This window comes from Oryzias latipes, chromosome 17 (genome assembly GCF_002234675.1).
Source record: "Oryzias latipes chromosome 17, ASM223467v1".
Taxonomy (NCBI): domain Eukaryota; kingdom Metazoa; phylum Chordata; class Actinopteri; order Beloniformes; family Adrianichthyidae; genus Oryzias; species Oryzias latipes.
This window is the reverse complement of record NC_019875.2, coordinates 6,585,800-6,606,478: the sequence shown is the minus strand read 5'-3', so window position 1 is coordinate 6,606,478 and position 20,679 is coordinate 6,585,800. Positions and strand designations below refer to the sequence as shown.

The following is a 20,679-nucleotide window of genomic DNA, read 5'->3' as shown; positions in this document are numbered from 1 at the left end:
AAAAATATTGAAATGTTCATTAATTCCATGGTGTTAGAATGAGACGTGTAAAAATAATTTTAGTGTTGTCATGGTAACACAGACTCAAGACAACATTGTCTCAGCATAAACTACAACAACAATGGTTAACCTTAACATATTTAAAAAATTTAATAAAATTCCCAAATTTTACTAATAAAAACCAATCAACAAAAACTGAACAATATTAATATTAATGATCTAATGATCAAATCTTATCTTCATACTTCAAAACAACACATTTCTATTTATAGGTGTATCTAAAAGAAGGAATTTCATCAACAACTTAAATATTTTTGTCATTCAATACAAAAAGTGAAACTCATGATGTATAGAATCATTACACAATACTTTATTTTAGCAATGTGATCATAGTGGGTTATAGATGATGAAACCCTAAGAAATAGTGTCTTAGAAAATCAGAATATCAAAAAAAACAAAAAAGAATGTTTTCAGCACTCATGTCAGACTTTAGAAAACGTTAATTCTATGCATTCAACAATCACTTGTGCCTCCTTATAATTGAATGACAACATCAATGGAGGCCATCAGCCTGTGGCTCTGTATTCATGTAATGAAAGCTCAGGTTGCTTTGATAGCATCTTCATTGTTGGGTCTGGTGTCTCATCTTCCTCCAGTTTTGAAAAAGCTCAGGTTTGTGACACAGCAACTGACCTGGGTGGGCCAAAGACTCCTTTGCCTGCTCCCATTCCAATGCATCCAAATAGATCCATTAACGTCTTTATTTTCCTCGTCTGATCTGCTATCTGGCTCTAAACTGTATAGTTCTGATATTGCTCACAGTTTTTTTTCTACACTAATGTTAGCCTTGGCTTGTGAGGTGCTACGAGCTAGCAGAAGAGTGTGTAAACAAAGTCATGTTGGACAAATTAGCGGAACTAATTTCAGTGGAAACGGTCCTGCGCATAACTCAGATGAGCATTTCTGATGAACTCCTGCTGTACTGCAGAAAATATGTCTTAAATACGACAAGGGCTAAAAACTGCATATTCATATATAAAAGAACGCTTTTACAATAGATTTTTTCCCCCCACATAATTCTTAATTACAATTTTTGCCTAGAAATGGCTTCTCTCCTGTATGTGTTCTCATGTGTCTTTTGAGATGAGATATACGACTAAAGCGTCTTGTACATTCTTTACATAAAAAAGGTTTCTCTCCTGTATGAATTCTCATGTGCCTTTTAAGACAATATAAATCATTAAAACTCTTTCTACATTCTTTACAAGAAAATGGCCTCTCTCCTGTATGTGTTCTTATGTGTGTTTTCAGATCCGATGTACGACTAAAGCGTTTTGTACATTCTTTACATGAAAAAGGCTTCTCTCCTGTATGAGTTCTCATGTGCCTTTTAAGACAAGATAAATCACTAAAACTATTTCTACATTCTTTACATGAAAAAGGCTTCTCTCCTGTATGTGTTCTTATGTGTGTTTTCAGATTAGATATATGACTAAAGCGTTTTGTACATTCTTTACATGAAAAAGGCTTCTCTCCCGTATGTGTTCTCATGTGCGTTTTCAGATTAGATATACGACTAAAGCCTTTTGTACATTCTGTACATGAAAAAGCCTTCTCTCCTGTATGTGTTTTCATGTGTGTTTTGAGTTGAGATATACGACTAAAGCCTTTTGTACATTCTGTACATGAAAAAGCCTTCTCTCCTGTATGTGTTCTCATGTGTGTTTTAAGATGAGTTAAAAAACTAAAACTTTTATCACATTCTTTACAAGACAAAGTCTTCTCACGTCTCTGAGTTCTTATGTCAGTTCTGAACTGAGACCCATAACCAAAAGTTTTACTGCTTTCTGTACAGATACAAAGTCTGTCATCAGAGTCATTTTTCATGTAGGCAAAGAGATTACTAACAATCATTGAGCTTTCACCAGACTTCATACAAGAAAGTCTCTTTTCGCTTGAAGATTGTTTGGGTTTCTTAACCAAAGTTGAGTTTGTGAAGTTCATTCCAACATTAGCGTCACAATGGCTTTCTGACATGTGAGAGCTGTCCACACTTTGGACATGACTTCTGTCTTTTTGGTTCCTCTGATCTCTGTTCTGTGAGTCTGTCTCTTCATTTGTAGTTGATGACGATTCTTCATGATGGTTTCCTTCTTTATCTTGACTATCAGTTACATTAAAGCTCTGCTGATTGTTTAGATGTGCTTCACTGTTCTTATCTTCCTCATAAGTGGGAATGTCCATCAAGGTATCAGTCTCCTGCTTCAGATCAAGCTGCTCCTCATCCTGACTGATGTAGAACCCTTCTTCTTCCTCTTTTGTCAGTGGTTCTGGTTCTTCTACTTTCTCTTGTTTAATCAGTGTGGGTTCTTGTTCCTCGTAATCCTCTTTAATATGTGGAGGTTCTGGTTCTCCATGTTCCTCTTTAATCTGTGGAGGTTCTGGTTCTCCATGTTCCTCTTTAATCTGTGGAGGTTCTGGTTCTCCATGTTCCTCTTTAATCTGTGGAGGTTCTGGTTCTCCATGTTCCTCTTTAATATGTCGAGGTTCTGGTTCCCCCTGTTCCTCTTTAATTTCCGGAGGCTCTGGTTCCTCTTGTTCCACTTTTAAATTCCTCTGCTGTTTGCACAGATCCTCTTTATGCGGAGGGAGGACTGCAGGGACAAAAAGACAAAAAAGGAGACCTTTAGTACTTTTAAAGGTCTTTGTGTATTGTCAAGAAAAATCTCAATCTGTTTTTCAGAAGCTGTAGACTTTAAATAAACGACAGATTGTAACGTATTAATTCTCTTTCAAAGTTAAGACAATTAGAGCTGATGTCAGCCTTTCCGACTTTAGTGGGTCAAACACCTAATTAAAGAAACTTGTAAGTTTTCCAAAAAGGTTACCCACTTTTTTTAACCTATATTAACATTTTAATAAACACACACTCCCCACACTGACAAATCCTCATCTTTTACAGTAATAAGGTGGCGGCCTTTGATTTTTCTGTTCCCTACCCCATCTTTTATGGGGGGAGTCAGACGCTCAGTGGAGGTGGTTGTGTCCCTTAGACCAGGACTCTAGACTAAATCCTTGCAATGGTGCACCTAACTTTTTTCTTAGTTGCACCAGCATGAAACTTTGGTGCACAGTCTTTGTCAACCACATTGCATTGAACTCGAGAGTTCTCATGATAAAGGAGATACATAAAAGAATGTATGACTTTCTGAGTATTTCTTTATTCAATCAGAGCAAATAAAAATATGCTGTTTGAAAAAGCTCAAATTTGTGACACAACACTTCCTTGAGGCGAACACTGACACCAAAGCTATCCTAGCCAGGCTAACCGGTAACCGCCAAACAATGTTGACATCTTGCTGCAGAAAACAGCTCCAGCCGCAGCAGACAACGGTAAAAAGGTCAGAATGCCAACCATGAAAGGCAAGCAAAGCAGTACAATGTCTGAAGAAGAACAAGACTTGAAATCGTTTAACTGTATATTAAAAGAAATAACAAACATCTCAAAAAATCAGGAGCGAATTGTGCGAATTGAACACAGTTTCTCAGAAAAGAGAAAAAAATACAGTCGACGAGGACCACAAACTGCAAAGTTGCAAAGAATTAGCCTAGAGCAGGCTAAAGTGGTCGAAGTGGAGGCATCCATACAAACCTCTGTAATATTAGACTGCTTCACTGCTGTGGATCAAGTGGAAATAGCAGCCGTTATTACGTCCTCCAAATCCTCAACTTGTCTCTTAGACCCAATTCCCACTAGGCTTTTTAAAGACACCTTCCCTCTAATAAATGAATCCATATTAACGATAATAAATACCCCTCTGAAAACAGGTTATGTGCCACAGTCTTTTAAATATGCAGTTGTTAAACCTCTTCTGAAAAAGCCCAGTTTACAGTAAATCCTTGCAACTTGGCCAACTATAGACCAATATCAAACCTCCCCTTTATTTCAAAAATCTTAGAAAGAGTTGTAGTAAAGCAGCTTAACCGCCACCGACAGGACAACAGCCACTTTGAAGATTTTCAGTCAGGGTTTAGACCTCACCACAGCACTGAAACTGCACTAGTTTACGTTCACACTGCAGGGCTTAATGCTCAATTCGGATTTTTTGAAAAAAATCCAAAATTTTTGCAAGACCGTTCACATTTCCAAGTAAATCCGAACTTTTGTGGTCTCCAGTGTGACCGTGAGACGACCCAAAACTGACCCGCATGCGCAGAAGAGTACTGAATGGTGAACGATGTTACTCGTTGTTTGCGTAGCCAACGTGAACAATGGATGTCAACAACAATGTTGTCAACAGTGGAGCTCTTTTTGCAAATCGTCTGTACCCACTGTAGTAGAATGAGGATGTGTTTGGGCCGAGGAGAAGAGCGCATGCAGCGGTGGAGAATGGGGGGGGGGGGGGGGGCAGTGTGGGCGCGCATTCATGTTGTGTGTTATGGAGGAAGGAGAACGGTAATAGAAGAAGGTTTCCCCCAGAATAAATGCTATTGATTCTTTATTAACTCGCTCTGGAGAATCCTGGAGAATCTAAGGGTCAGAAAAGGGAGGAGGAGGAGGATCCGCCTTGGGTCCCCCGCGCTCCTGATCACGGTCGGAAAGGGGAGAAAGAAAAAAAAAGTCATCGCGGGAAAGGTTCAACACCATGCTCGGCCATTTAGCTGGAAATTTTTTCAAAAACCGCCCGGTTTCGATAAGAGCCCTGGAGTTTGGCCTGAATAGAGCTGTCACCCCAAATATTAATCCCATCGGGGACATCGCTTCCCTTCCACTGACTGGTCTCAGCAGCATCGTCTGCCATGGTTGTTGTTTATGTTCTCGTTCCCGCCTACTTCAACACAAAATGATAAAGTTTGTTGCGTATCGATGACGTATGGTTCGGAATCAAGCCGCCTGGCCGGTCAGACGGCGGTCGCAATTGAAAAGATCGGATACGTTTCGGAATCAGGACGGCATACCCAAGTGGCCTGGGTCGAAAAAGATCGGATCTGTGTCGTTCAGACTGTCATGAAAAGATCGGAATTGGGTTGCATAGGGGCAAAAAAATCGGAATTGGGTCGTTTCAGCCTGCAGTGTGAACGTAGCCTAATTTCTTACTATTGGCCTCAGAAAAAGGACTAATTTCTATTCTGGTCCTGTTAGACCTCAGTGCAGCTTTTGACACTATCGACCACAGTATTTTACTCCAAAGGTTAGATCATGACATCACGATCAGAGGATCTGCCCTGCGGTGGTTTAAATTCTATTTATCCGATAGGTACCAGTTTGTTAATGTAAATGGACAGTCCTCTCAGTGCACTCGAGTTAGCTACAGAGTCCCACTGGACTCAGTTTTAGAACCCATCCTGTTTATGATTTATATGCTACCCTTAGGAAACATAATCAGGAAACACAGCATTAACTTTCACCCTTATGCGGATGATACGCAGATGTGTTTATCCATTAAACCTGACCAGAATGACCATATAGAGAAACTGAATGCCTGATTTTAATTCTGTTCAATTGTGGTTACAATCTAATAAGCTTCTACTCAACAAATCAAAATCCTATTTTATGTTGTTTCAAAAAAGATTGCGTCCTGTAGCTGCAAATGAAATAAATTTAACTCACATGGACGTGTCACCCATTTCAGCAGCAGAAAAATTCAAATACCTTGGTTTGTGGCTTGACTCCTCACTCTCTTTTAGTGTTCATATACAGTCCATTGTCCATAAAATTTCTTATCGTTTAAAATTACTTGATCTATCAATCAATTGTTTTAGTTTCTCAGTCAGGAAGAAAATTATCTCACAACTGATTATCCCAACTTTAGATTATGGTGACATAATATATCAAAACACTACTCTCACTAACCTCCGACCACTGAACGTTATTTATAACAGCTTGTGTAGGTTTATTCACCGTTGTCCGTTTAGAACTCACCACTGTCTTCTGTATCAGCAACTGTCCTGGCTTCCCCTATCCTCCAGACGTCAACTTCACTGGCTATTGTACATCTTTAAATGTATTAAACTCAGTTACCCAGAATATTTCAAACAATATCTAACTCCTTTTCAGTCTTCTTATAATTTACGTCATGCAGATCAAATCTTTTTTGTTATTCCAAGAGTTAAAAAAGAAATCAGAAATTATTCATTTTATTACAAGGCACCCTCTGACTGGAACAATCTTCCTCCATCCATTCGCTCTTTAACCTCATTCTTTGCATTTAAAAATGCATGTTTAGTACATCTTAAACACTCATGTAACTGTTTTTGATTTAATTTAATTTCTTTTCTGCTTTTTATTTATTTATTTATTTATTTTTTTCCCTTACCTTAAACTAACTGCTAATAGGTGCATTAAATGTCTGTGTTTGTGTGTGTGTGTGTGTGTGTGTGTGTGTGTGTCTGCTCGTTGCCTTGTATATTTTAAGTTCTTCATTGTTTAAACAGACTTCCAACAGGTTTTTTCTTGGAAGAGGAACCAGACAGGGTTGCCCACTCTCTCCTTCTCTTTTTGCTATATTTATTGAGCCTCTAGCTGCAGCAATAAGACAGAATGAGAGCATTAAAGGAATTAAAACTAAACACAGCCATCATAAAATTAGTCTCTATGCAGATGACATATTACTGTTTTTAAGTAATTTACATTCTGTAAATGAAACGGCAACAATCATTAATGAATTCTCTTCTATATCAGACTATTCCATTAATTGGAATAAGTCTGTTTTATTACCACTGAACAATAATGCGGAGCAAAGACTCACAATACCAGTTAAATCAGGAAATATCAAATATCTAGGTATCAATTTTTCCCCCAAACTATCAGAACTGGTGCAGCTAAACTACACCCCATTACTGAAAAACATACAGGACGATCTAACACGCTGGACCAACCTGCCTCTGTCCCTTATGGGCAAGGTAGCCACGGTAAAAATGAAAATCTTACCCAAAGTTAATTATCTCTTTTCAATGATTCCCACTCAACTGCCACTAAAATGGTTCAAAACATTAGACTCATCCATATCAAGCTTTGTATGGAAAAATAAACCTGCAAGAATTAGTCTAAAAACTTTAAAATCTGCAAAAAGCTGTGGAGGATTAGAATTACCTAATTTCCACAAATACTTTATTGCAAATAGATTACAATACATCTTAAAATGGTTAAAAAATAATCCAGAAACCAACTCATGGTTAGACTTGGAACAGGCGTTATGTGGAAAGATCAACCTGTCAGATCTTCCATTTATTAGCCAAACAGTTAAAAAACAGGATTGTTTCAAAAGTATTAATATAAACGCCACTTTAACAGCCTGGTGGGAATTTCTGAAAATATCAAAATCATCAATTCAACCGTGCAAAATGACACCCATCTGGAACAACCCAGACATCCTCATAAACAAAAAAATTACCACTTCCCAGCCTGGCAAGCAGGGGGCATAAAACAACTAGAGCATATAATTTTTGATAGAAGATTCATAACTCCCCAGGAACTTCAAGACAAACATGGAATAAATAACTTCTTGGAATATCAGCAACTTAAATCAAGTATTACTAAAAAGTTTAAATACAGAGACAACGATTTAAAGCAAGCAGATGTAGTTACTACTCTGATCAATTTCTCAATGAATAAAACTCTCTCCAAAATATACAAACTTTTATGTAATTTAGATAATAATATTTCACTTCCGACAACAAAATGGGATGCGGATTTGAGCATCAGCACAGATGAAAGCTTTTGGTCAGAACTTTGTCTAAACACCTTTAAACTGACAAAAAGTCCAAATCTGCAGCTAATCCATTTCAAAACTCTTCACAGAATTTACTACACTGGACAGAGGATGTTCAAGATGGGTCTCAGTAACTCAGACATTTGTCAGCACTGTGACAGTAATCTACCCGACAATTACATGCATGCACTGTGGTTCTGCACGCCTGTCCAGGCTCTCTGGCAGCAGGTATGTGCCGATCTATCAGTCTGGCTTAAGGTTTCAATCACAGCTTCACCGTCACTTTGTGTGCTTGGTGACATGAGTGCGATGTAGAAGGAGGATTAGGCTCTATCATTTTCATAACTCTTTGCATTGCAAAAAAAACTATTCTAATAAATTGGAAAAGCAAGAAAAATATAAATATAAGTCAACACGGAAATCTGCTGCTTGATCAGATCAGCTTGGAAAAAATGTCAGCCCAAGGTTCAATTTACTTTGAAAGAATTCGGTCTCTCTGGTCTCCCATAGCTAACTCCATGACTTAGGGGGTGGGGGGGGCCTGGTCGTCGCTGCTCCTTGCCCTTCTGCCGTGGGCCGGGGTGGGGGTCGGGGCCTCCGGTGCCTGGCGGGGGGTGGTGGGGGCTCCGTTGGTTGGGGGGTCGGGTCCGGCGCCTGGGTGGGGCGGGCTGGGGCGCTGCGTGGTCCTCTGGGCTTCGGTGTGGGGGTGCGTGGTGGGGGGTGGGGTGGTGGTCTGGCTTGGCTTGAGGGGGTGGTCCCTTTGCCTGTGCTGGGGGGGTTGGCGGGGGTGCTGCTCGGGGGGGGGGGGGGGGGGGTAGCGGCGCTGGATGGGCTTCCCATCCACGCCTGGGGCTGGGATCAGCCCTTCCCTGGCTCTGGGGCGGGACGGGACAACCCTCTTGGGGCCCGCGGGCGCTCTGGGTGTCATCCGCTTCGGCTGCGGGGTCTGGGGGGGGGTGGGGTGGGGGGTCTTGTCGGCCCTGTCCTGTGGGGGGGCATTCTGGGGGAGGGGGGGGGGGCACTATTGGTACGGGGCAGGGGGGGTTGACGGGTCGGGGTCTCCGCTGAGGCCATCGGCGGATTCCCCGGCCGGTTGGCTGCCTCGGTCCCGTCGAGGCCTGACCAGAGCTCTTCTAGGGCCGGCGTTTGGGGGTGGGGGCCTGGGCTTGCTCCGGGGGGGGGCGACGCTTTCTGGCTCCTCTCCCTCTGTGTGGGGTGGGTGGTGCTGGGCCTGGGGTGTCGGCGCCTCCGGGGGTGGGGCCCCTGGGCTGGGTGGGCCTGGCCCCCTTGCTGGGGGGGGGGGGGGGGGGACAGCTGTTTGACCACCAGGGGACAGTCTACCAGCTGTCCCCAACTTACCCCCTTCCTCATATAACCTCATAATAGGGTGAGGGGGTGGGGGGCTTAGCCTGCGATGAGCCTTGGGGGGGGGGGGGGGTTTACTAGGCAGTGGCCCCCCTCCTATGGTTTCCGTATGGAGTGGGCCCCCCCTCTTTCGGTTTTATTTGCACCTTAGACATGTAGGGCCCTTGGTAGGGGGGGTGCTTGGACATCACTGCCAGCAAGCAGCAGATGTCCTCCTAGCACCCTACCCGCCAATTTTAACCGCACCTTAGACATTTAGGGCCCCTTGGTGGGGAGGGTGAGGGGACGTCACTGTGAGTAATCAGGAGACGTCCCCTTAGTGCCCTACCCGCCAATTTTAACTGCACCCCCCTTAGTACACACACCCCTCCCCCCTCAATATATACATCCCAACATAAACACACACACATGCACACACACAACCTCTTAAACACACATACACGCACACACATTTTGCAAGGAAGGTGGGACCTGGAACCATCTGTCCCCTGCCTCTTCCCTAATGGGGGGTACGGGCCCCTTTGCAACGGCGGCCGCGTCCCCGGGGTGCCGGCTTCCTGGGCCCGGCGGTGCTCTCTCCGCGCGGTGGGGGGGTTCACATTACATCTGAGCTGGGGGTGTTCGTGTCCCTGGGGGGTGGGTTCTGGTCCTTGCTCCTGATCGCTGGGCCCCGCCAAATTTCCAACATTGGCCGAGCCTGGTCGGGCCATATTAACAACACCCCTTGTGGGCCCTCTTTTTTCCCTGGGGTTCCCCCCTCCTGGGCGGGGGCGGCGGGCCCCTGCCTTGCTCCTCCCTGGACCAACCGTGGGTCGGGCGGATGGCTGCCTGGAGTGCGGAGCGGGTCTCCCTTGGGGGGTCCTGGCTCGTACCTGGGGTTGGGGCGGGGGGATGCCCGGAACTCCTGGGTGGTGGTGGGGTGTTCGTCTGGGGCTGTGGGCGTCCTTCTCCGGTGGGGCCCTGCGTTGGGTTCTCCCGGCGCGGCGGGGGGGCTGCTCTCCTGGTTGGGCTGGGGCGGCGCTCTCTTTCCCTCCGTGCCTCCCTGCTCTCTGGCTCTGGGGGCCTTGCGGCGGTCCTGCTGGCCCTGGCCTGGGTGGCGGGCTTGGTCGCCCGAGCGGCGGTTGTTCCCTGCCGGTTCCCGTGTGGCGTTGGGGGGATTCCGGCTGCCGCTGCTGCTGCGGTGGGGGTCTTGGGGTGGGGATGGCTGGGCGCTCTCCCTCCTTCTTTTCACGTTCCACCATCCGTTTTAGAAGAACATAAACACTCACCTGAGCACAGGTGTTAGCTCACCTTTGCACTAACAGTTTGCATGACTGAATGACTGAAATATTTCACACTAGTTGGTTTTAAGGCATAGGTATGCGTGTGAACACTATCTGTTTTGTGTACATGTCGACAGGTGGACATTTTTGCAGCTAGCAGGTGTGTTTATAACACTTGAGTGTGTGTGTGGACAGGCTCCGCCCTTTTTGTACTACATTTGAACCTTACCATAATGATTAACAACCAGTAAACTTGTTTTCCGTCCGGTCCAACACCAAAGATTTTCAAACATGTTTGAAATTAATAAAGTTTGGCCTCAATTACAAAAGGGACTTATTCAGACATACCTTTGGTTTGTCTGAAGATTAATAACCCCTCTTGTTAAAGTAAAATATGTCCAACACAAGAGGCCCTCAGCTCTCATCTGTCTGCCCAGCTGTTGGACAGGACAAGTTAAAAAAAAAAAAGTTCTTCATTGTTTTGACATATGTAAAGTTTGCTCAACTGTATCTGTCGGTATTTGCTTGTTCTGCTGTATGTCGAGGACTCCCTTGAAAACGAGATGACACATCTCAAGGGGCTTATCCTTCAAATAAATAAATTGAATTGTATTGAAATGAATTGAATATTCTTGTGTCCTTGCACTGGCTTCCTGTTACTTTTAGGATTAATTTTAAAAATGTATTGTATAAGCGCCCTCTGTGGAGTGTTTTAAGTCCTGTCTTTAAATACATTTTTATTCTCTGGCTTTTAACACCGTGTGAGTTGTGTGGTCCTCTGTGTTTTTATCTTATATTTATTCATTTTATTGTTATACTTTGCTTGTTTTTTATTTTGTTTAATAACTTTTATATAATTGTAGTCACTGTACAGCACTTTGGGAAATGTGCTATATAAATAAAGTGGATTGGATCGAAACACTGGAATCTCTGACATTACTTCCTTTGCTCTCCAACAAAAACCTTAAAGGAGAAATAAACCGTTTTCCTGATTTCACCATGAAGATTAGCAAAATGTTAGAGCAGATGTTTGTGTTTGTTGTGCCTCATGACAGTTAACAGCAGCACAGTAAAAGATCCCGTTACATTAACCCAATGCATCATGGGAGTTGTAGTGAAAAGCAGTGGTGCTGATACCAGACAAGGCTCGTCCCTGAGCTTTAATAATTTGTTCACTCGTTACACAGTCTGACACCGGATCCCGCAGGAAGCTATTAGGGGTGCACAGATGATCCGTGATCCCTCCGCGTGCTTCATTTAAATAATTTCCTTTCACATCGAAAACGATTCGCGCATCAGTTTCGCGTCGTCCGGCTTTGTTTTGACCCGCATTAAAGTCACTGTTGGTCGAGTGTCCAAAAGTGTCTTTAGAAACCAACGCTCCTGTGGCGTGTAGGAGGAGCTACCATCAAAAGTTTTTCTCGCCCTCCTTATGAAAGACGTTGCTGAGAAATCTGGTGCATTTATTATGAAAAAGCTTCACAAAGCTATTGGCAAACTAAGGTTGAAACCTGAGTCTTTTTTGATGAACACAGAGATTACAATTATGGTGATGATAAATGTTTTTTCCTGTGGCACACATGACCATCTCTAACCGGATATTAGTGTGCACTGGTTGAAAGTAACTGTTTTATTTTTTGAATAATCCCACTGATGAGTTCAATGGTTTATTTTTTAATGTTTTATAAGACCTAAAAATTCCGGCACCTGCGGTATGGGATATTGAAGTTTAGGGTCGAATAGGAATAATAATATTCAGGACTTGTCTTTTATTAACATACTTGTTAGCAGTCACTTTACATCCGAAGGCTAGTAGGCTACATGTTACCTAGCCCAGCATTAACCTGTCATTCACGTCATAAGGCATTCATAAACATGGTTGTGAGCAATATTTGGATTTACAGGAGATACCTTCACATTTCTGTCTGTGTGTGTCTCATTACATGGCACGGAAGACACCGATGATGTTTAGAGATCAAATTTATTTATTTTAAAAAGCACTAAAGCATTGGTATACTTTTGTGTATGCATTCGGGCAACTGGCTGGCTGTCTACCGGCATGACAAGCAAAAGAGCTCTGCAGCGGATTTAGGAGCTATGCCTGGAGAATCGCTGTGGTATGGCGAAGCAGCAAGCTTGGGCATCCTAATTCTTATGATATTTTTCTTATATTCATTGAGACAATAATAAATTGATCATTCTTGTTTTTCTTTTTCCTTTCTTGAACAATTGTGGGTCACAGAGACACGGACGTTAGCGCTGAAAGTGACCTTTGTGGCAGGAAGGAGAGCATGCCCGTGTTTATGACTGACTTATGACGTGAATAATTATTTTGTCCGATAAATTATTTATTTTGTTCGCAGAAATTATTTATTTCGTTCGCACAAATAAATTATTTCATTCGCAAAAATTTATTATTCAGAGGAAACAAAATAGTATTTCGTTGGAAACGAATATTAATTTTTGGGAGATTTTTTTTTTTTTTTCATGTCAGGACACGGGCTCCGTATCTGCAGGTGGATGCAGCAGTGAACGTACCAACTATGTGGAGCTGTAGCTGCGGGTTCCAGCTGCTATCCAACTGTCTGCGCTGACGACAGAAATCCTCCTCGTTCTGGTCGATGGTTCCTTCAGCAGCAGAAAGTTGTTCGCTGACAAAACCTTCCTGAGGTTCTGAAGACATTGTTCCTGCTCCGATCTTCAGCTCCAACTCCCACAAACACCGCCGTCCTCTTCACTGCAGCTCCGATCATCCGCTACTCTCACAATCACAGCCATGTTGTCTTCTTCACTCATTTACGACACTTTGGAAAATGCTGAGAGTTCCCACAGGAACCACGTATCGTCCTATCTGTCCAAAAATCCTCACAAACGTCCCAACAAAACACAGCCGTCCTCTCAACACAAGCTAACGCTGGTAGCGCCAATGAGTTATATCGCTAGAGAAGACACGCCCGCCTGGGAAGCCTGGCCGCCGGTGGCGGAGCGCGACGCCATCTTGGTGAGGAGTAACATATATCGTGGACACCGGTGTGGGTACCGGATGTTCTCGGGTTGCCGGATGTTCTCGGGGTCCTTCGGGGTCCTTCGACCAATAATGACGTCACACTATTTCATTGGCTGTAAGCTGCCACGACCAATGAATTAACGTCGCTAAGTTTTTTTCAAACACTTTATTGACAATTGCGGTATCATACATTAACAATGACATTAACATTAACAACGACCAATAACAATGTAATCAATATTGCCTCAAAGATCAGTCACCATTGCCAAACAAAACATATTAACATAGAAAATAAAGAATAGAGGGGGAAAAAAGAAACAATGAACATAACACACAAATAAATAAAAACATAAGTAAAATAAAATAAAGGAACATAGAAAAAATCTAAATAGTCTAATACTAGTTAGGGGTACTCGTGAAGTTTGTATTTCTGAACAAAACAGAGCTCTTTATTAAATGTTATAAAAAGTGGTTTGGTCTTCAAAATTTTATTTTTGTGCATATAAAACTTTCCTTGCAATATCAGGATATTAAGAACTGTATTTTCTGGTCTATATGATACCACACCGAATAGAAAATTTTTTGAGTGTAAATGAAATGGCATTGTAATTTTGGAAGAATACCAGAAGCAGAACTCATCCCAGAATTTTTTTTATAATTCCACAGTTAAAGAATTTGCACTGCAGTTGTAACTTGACCTCACCAAGATGGCGGTGCTCTCCTCGTGATGTCTCCTCTAGTGACACAACTCATTGGAAGGACCCCCGAAGGACCCGAGAACATCCGGCAACCCGAGAACATCCGGTACCCACACCGGTCCTCATGTATGGAGTGCCAAACTGTTCAAAATTAAACAAATAAATAGGACCTTGTCCAAATAAACAATCAACCAATAAATCTCCCATAAATATTTATAAAGGTCATGAAATTGTGAAAAACCTGCACTTAGATTTTAAATTAGCCATTATATTATTAAATATATTTCATTTAGCTTTAAAAAACTGTTAATTATTTTAAAACAGCATTTTAAAATTTTATTCATGTTGTATATTTCCATAATTCTATGGCATCTTTCAGAACTTCGGATTTAAAGTCGATATTTTCCAAAGTAGCTTTGTTTTTATTTCACATTGCTGTTTTTCAGAATGACTTATTTATTTCATAATGAGCTTTTTCGGCAGAATGAGTTTATCTGTCAATCAAACCAAGCTACTAAAAAAAAAGCTACTTTGGAAAGTGTTGATTTTGAAATCCGAAGTTTTGAAAAAAGATTCTCTGCATCCAGTGGCTGTCATTCCTCACTTAGATCCACTCTGTTCGTTCATGTCCTCTGGAGAAAACAGGCTTTATGCTCAAAAAGTTTCTACTAGTTTCAGACCTTCTAGAAAATGAGGAGATTCAACTGGATTTAGATGAAACTTCTTCACAAACTGCAGCCAAAACTGCTGTCAGCATGAAAAAGAACAGAGTTTTACCCTCAAAACACCAAAGAAAAGGGAAGTTCAATCAGAAAACTGTGGAAAACATCAATCAAACCAAAACTATGAGTTTTTCAAACTGCATGAGTCAATATTTTATCAGAACAGAACAGAGATGATGGAAAAATGATTCAACTGAGAGACTTTTGTTCACTGAGATCAGACGGGATTTCTGCTCCAAAAACTGACTTCAAAGGACTTGAATCCAAACCAGTGACTCATGTGACCACAGCATTTGTCTGTGTCTACGCTATGAACATTCTGGTCACATGACCATGTTGGAGGTTTCTGAGTGAAACTCTGTGTTTGTTTGTCAATGAGAGTTTCCGGAGAACAGAAATAAAGTGTGAAAAATCTAGAACCAGAATCTTGTGATCCAGAGTTCTGGTTCTGTTCCAGAGACAGAACCAGGATCCAACGCCTGACCCACACATAGATCTATGTCATCCAGAAATGTTCTGTCGGATCAATGATTCCCTCAATCCTTGATTGGTCCATCAAAAAACTCACATCTATTTATCAAACGGAGATCAAAGAAGAAAGTGAGGATCTAGAAAAGAATCTGTTTGTCTGCAGGTCTGTTTGTCTCCAGATCCTGGAGCTTCTGAACATCTAAATCCAACCCATGTTTCAGATCAACACTCCAAGTTAGAATGAGAAGAGAAAGTGCAGTTCTCCATCAGTCTACCGGGGGAGCTGAAGCACAATAACTGTCCACTTGATGCTGAGATAGACAGTGGAGCTGATCTCAGATCAGTTCATGCTGCAGCTCTGACACTCATCTCCACTTCCTCGGATTCCTCCATCACTCTGCTCTCCACCTCCCAGGAACACCGTCCAGTCACAACATCTCTGCAGACCAGCTGCTCCTGATGCTGCTCCAGGAGGAACATCAGACCCACCTTTACCTCCACCTGCAGAGAGGAATGAGAGAGACAGAGATGAAGGAGTGTCTCCTGATCCTGGTCTGTCAGTCAGTGATGCAGCACAGCAGCAGAAAGAGCAACAGGAGCTTCAGTCCTGTTCAGAGCAGCAGCTTCCTGTTATCTTCACCTGTTGGAGCTTCTGCTGCTCTGATTGGCTGACTGTTGTCCTGAAGCCTGTCATCATTCTCCTCGGAGATTCACTGAGAAGCTGCAGCTTCACAGGAAACTCTGCATCTTTGCTCTCAGACTAGCTTTAGGACAAAACATCTGGAAGCAGCTGGACTGACTCCAACCCTCTACTGACCTCAGAGTCTGCAGTTTGGAGTTTGGTCTCTCCACCAGATCCCAGAGCTGCTGAACATCTGAATACTGAAGGTGGTTCCCTCTCAGGTCCAGTTGTGTCAGGTGGGATGGGTTGGACTTCAGAGCAGCACAGCTGGTCTTTGACAAACTGCAGAGCTCCAACCTGAATCCAGAACAAAGAGTTGAGTTTAAAGACAAAGTTCATGTTTTTCATCCTTTAATTCTTCTAAAGAGTTCAGAGCTGAAGAAGATCAGAAATGTTTGAAGCAACAGCAGCAGATCAGAAGAGTCCAGCAGAAGCAGAGAAGAAGAACATTCAGGAACATTCAGGACAACATGCAGCTGCTTCAGGAAAGAGGTCCAGATGTGTGAAAGTCAAACATCCGCCTGTGGCTGCAACCAAACCAACTGATGTTTCTGCAGCAACAGCAGAGAAAGTCCACTTCCTCTTTCTGCTCAGCTCTTCTCCAAACAGCACTGAATCATGAGAGAATTTCCGCACCAAAGGAGTCTGTTTTACCAAAGCTAAGACACAGAGAAGAGCTGATGGCTGCAAGCAGAACTTTGTGGATCAAAAATGTCAGCAGACAGCTTTGCAACAAGGAGCTGCAGGCAGAAATGAAGACGTTCTTCTGCAGATCTTTGAAGAGAACAAGCAGCTGCAGGAAGATGCTGCTGCAGATCAGAATCTGGACATTTCTGCTCACTGTGGGTCAACACAACTTTGTCATCATATTGATCTGAACACAACTGAAACATGAAGTCTGACCTCAGAGTCTGCAGTCTGGACTCTCCAGAAAACCACACAGATGAAAAAAAGCTTCCTTAATGAACTCGTATTTATCGGGCGAGAACTGCAGAGCTGATAGCAGGAGGACACACGCGGGGCGGCTTCAATAAACACTCCGGTTGTCCGGAGTGGTCTTCTGGACTTGACGTGCCGTGGGACAGAAAGCGACTTTCTGATGAGACAGAATTTGCGCTCCGTGAATTTAAACATGCATGTGCAGTGACGCATGTTTCAGAAGATGTCCGATTGGCCGGTCTGCGTGTCAATCATGTCCCATACTTCTCAGTGAGGATTTTGATTGGCTGGTGGATTGTTTAGAAGTACATTTTTTTGGTTATTTATGTTTGCTGGCCTGCGATCTACCCTCATGTTCTTGAAGATCGACCGGTCGATCGTGACCGACGTAATGAGCACCCCTGTTCTATGGTCTTCAAGGGAAAGCTATCTGATTATGTGCAAAAAAGTCAGTTGTAATATGTTGATGATGCTTGACATTTAAAATGCATTAAGTGCAACATTCCTGGACTTGGGCCTCTCTTGCATGGGTTTAGCTTTATCCCATAGATGGCAGCACTAGTTATCCAAAATGGCAGCGCCCCTGTTTAATTCAAGAAGGGCCCAAGTCCAGAGACTTTAGTTTGCTAGTGAGGTGCTTCATATTATAGCATTTGTAAGCTATGAACTGGTGCTAAATCTGGGTAAATTATTCATCATTTGGTGTAGCCTCCCTTTAAGCTATGCAATTAAAATCATTTCCTGGAAAAACAAACCTCTTGGACTTGGGCCCCTTTTGGACTAACCGTTTCAATTGTTAACAGCAGGGCTCAGTTGCACAACATTTTGGGTTTTTTCCTGATGACCTCTTTGGACAGTCTGGAGTTCTCAGCAAGCAACTTCCCTTGGGCTCCCAGGGAGAAGCCCTCGATACTGACTTTCTTAAAAGCCTCTATTTTCAGTCTTTGGCATATTTCATTCTTTCTTTTGTGTGTGTCCTTGTGTCTTCCAAAGCAAATGGTGATGTCCATAACCATGGGCCCTGCACATCACGAAAATGTGGCTCTTGGTTGACACTCCTCCCCTTTTTTGGGCAGTGCACTTGTGGGGGAAGGCCTCCAGGTGTTGGTGACACACACGTCACTGTACCTGCGGACGCTTGGAGGAACTGCCAATCATTTTCAGGTTGGCCGTAGGGATAGTGACGCATCAAACTTTCACACTCAGTATAAACTCTGACTCCGTCATCAGTCTTTGGGCAGACAGAGAGCCAGCTGTTGGAAACTTTAACTTGTACAACAGCTGAGCAAACAGATGAGAGCTGAAGGTCTCTTGTGTTGGACATACTGTATTTTACTGTTACAACAGGGGTTATGAATCTTCTGACAAACCAGAGGTATATCTGAATGAACACCTTTTGTAATTTAGGCTAAACTTTTTTTTATCTTACTTATATTTGTAACAGGTTTTTTTGTTGTTGAACCGGATGGAAAAGAAAAGGAGGAAAGAAGAGGGAGGGGGGGGGCAGGGTAGGAGGGTGATTAAAGAGGGGGGGTGTAGAACCGTGAATCAGCATAAAGCAACAAGTTGCCCGATGTTTATAACCATAACTGTTAAGTTTATAAGTAATGCAAGTAAAGAAGGGGCGGGGCCTGTCCACACACACTTGTTGGCTCCAAAAATGTTCACATACAGACATGTCAACGTGTACACAATATAACTAATGTGCACACACTTATGCATTCAGACCAACATGTGAAACATTTCATTCAATCGCACAAACTATTTGTGGAAAGGTGAGATAGCACCTGTGCTCAAGTGAGTGATTCTGTTCTTCTGAGATGGATGATGGAATGTAAAAGGAAGGTGGGATAATGCCCAGTCATCCCCACACCAAGACCCCCGCCACAGCAGCAGCCAGGACCCACCCCCAACACCCACACAGTAGCAGATAGAGAACAACCGACCTCCGGGCAATCTCATCCGCCACCCAGGCCAGGGCCAGCAGGACCGACACAGGGGCCCCCAAAGCCAGAGAGCGGGGAGGCATCGGGGGACAGAGAGTGTAAGCCCCTGCCCAACAGGAGCAGTCCCCGGCTGCACCAGGAGGGCCCAATGCAGGGATTTTCAGTCTCCTCCCCTCAGGGCGGCGTTTCATGGCTCTTTATGCTAAAACCCCTCGCCACAAAGACAGCTTCTTCCCCCGAGCCGTCATTCTGATGAACTCCTGACCAGTCAGGATATGGAACCACAAACACAAGAACTGTTAAACTGGCATAAATGTTGAGTCCCCCCATCCCCCCAATATTTTATTTTAGCACCTATTTATACTTTACCTTGTCTGTCCATGAGAACAGGAGAGACCAAAGCCAAATTCCATGTATGTGTACTGTATTTGTACTTGACCAATAAAGTTGATTCAGATTAAGATCTCGATCAGGAGTGTATTTTTAAACTACTCTCCAAACTTCAATCAAAAACCTAGGTCCTGTTACAGGAAGCAGGTTATGTCAGTTAGCAGGTTATGCCAGGCATCATTGCAACAAAGATAAATAGGCACATGGATCAATACATGAGCAACACACAGAAGGGTATTGGTAGAGAAATGGCGCCAACATCAGTCACCTCCTCTACATGGATGACATCATGCTATATGCTAAGAGCGAGCGTGACATTGACTCCCTGATCCACACCACCAGGATCTACAGTACCGACATTGGGATGTCATTCGGGCTCGAGAAATGAACAGCTGAAATGTGATTGGCTAAATGCTGCAATGTGAAAATCTGTCTGGAAGCAGCATCACCATAAAAACAATAAAAGAGACCGGACAGATCATTTGGAATGATTCAATGAGTACGCATGGACAAATAGTTAACATGATTCAGATATTTTTTAGGCCTTCAGAGAACGCCTGGAAGTCCACTATATATATATATTATTTATCTATATTCCCAAAAAGCATCTTGCATCACAATGTAATTGGAAATGAGATTAGAAACTATTTTTCTCCAAGCAGAAGTATTTTGTTGATGCAGTTGACTTACTTTTTTGTTGTGATGGACGTATAATCTTCATACGCCGTCATTCAAACCTCAGACTACGTCTTACTCAAGTGTAGTGCTCTATTTTTTCCTCCACGTTTCCATGGCGACTCCAGAAATGGGCGATCTATTGAAAATGCCTCGCACTCACCGTGGATGTGCATTAATTCAGGGTTACTGAGAGGTTAATTAAGCAAACAAACACATGACTGCTGTTTTGGAACAGACATACAGAGTAGGCAAGTTTAGGCTGAGTTATGCAAGAGTTAGGGTTAAAGCCAGGGTAGGTTCTCCTTGCTTTCTGGAAAACCCCCTGGTGTTCTTGTAGAATATTTGGTTTTGATTTTAAACCCAACATTTCAGCTATATTGTCATCTTGTCCTTCTCAGGCTAAAATTGTAATTCTGTACTGACATTTATCTGCAAAGTACTTGATCCAAACTGGGGATCATTTATAGATGTTGAAAAGAACGTTCATTGGTTTTACAACTTTCCCTTTTTTTAAGCTTTTGATGCTGAGAATAAAAATGAGTGACAATTGATATTGCACAACTTTAAAACTAAAATAAAGAAATGAAACTACTTTTTTTTAAACTGGTTTTCCTGCAGTAAAACTAGGTTGGTATGTTTGAAAAAAATTTTTGGCATTATTTTAACCTAGGTTTTGTTTTTTTATTATTCGTGTCATTGTCCCATTTAAGCAGAACTGACTGCGTTTTCATCTTTAGGCTAACATTTATCTAGATTTCTCATGTTCTAACCACCATTCCCCCTTTAAAGAATAAAGTGAAGCAGACA

General features: G+C 42.8%; 1 protein-coding gene across 1 annotated transcript; it reads right to left on the bottom strand.

Moving 5' to 3' along the window:
* Positions 1-348: 348 nt before the first annotated feature.
* LOC105358439 (gastrula zinc finger protein XlCGF57.1-like) lies at positions 349-13,517 on the bottom strand. Its single transcript, XM_023964825.1, has 2 exons — positions 12,878-13,517; positions 349-2,654 (listed from the first exon to the last, which is right to left on the bottom strand). Exons 1-2 carry the CDS (start codon positions 13,020-13,022, stop codon positions 1,081-1,083), a joined length of 1,719 nt encoding a protein of 572 aa, XP_023820593.1. The 5' UTR covers positions 13,023-13,517; the 3' UTR covers positions 349-1,080.
* Between the last annotated feature and the right edge of the window lie 7,162 nt (positions 13,518-20,679).

Bases quoted from the DNA above. Each gene is read 5' to 3' on its own strand.
- LOC105358439 (XM_023964825.1), bottom strand. From the start codon at position 13,022: ATGTCTTCAGAACCTCAGGAAGGTTTTGTCAGCGAACAACTTTCTGCT. The intron at 2,655-12,877 runs GTACGTTCACTG...TTGTCCCTGCAG, and splicing joins GCTACAGCTCCACATAGTTG to TCCTCCCTCCGCATAAAGAG.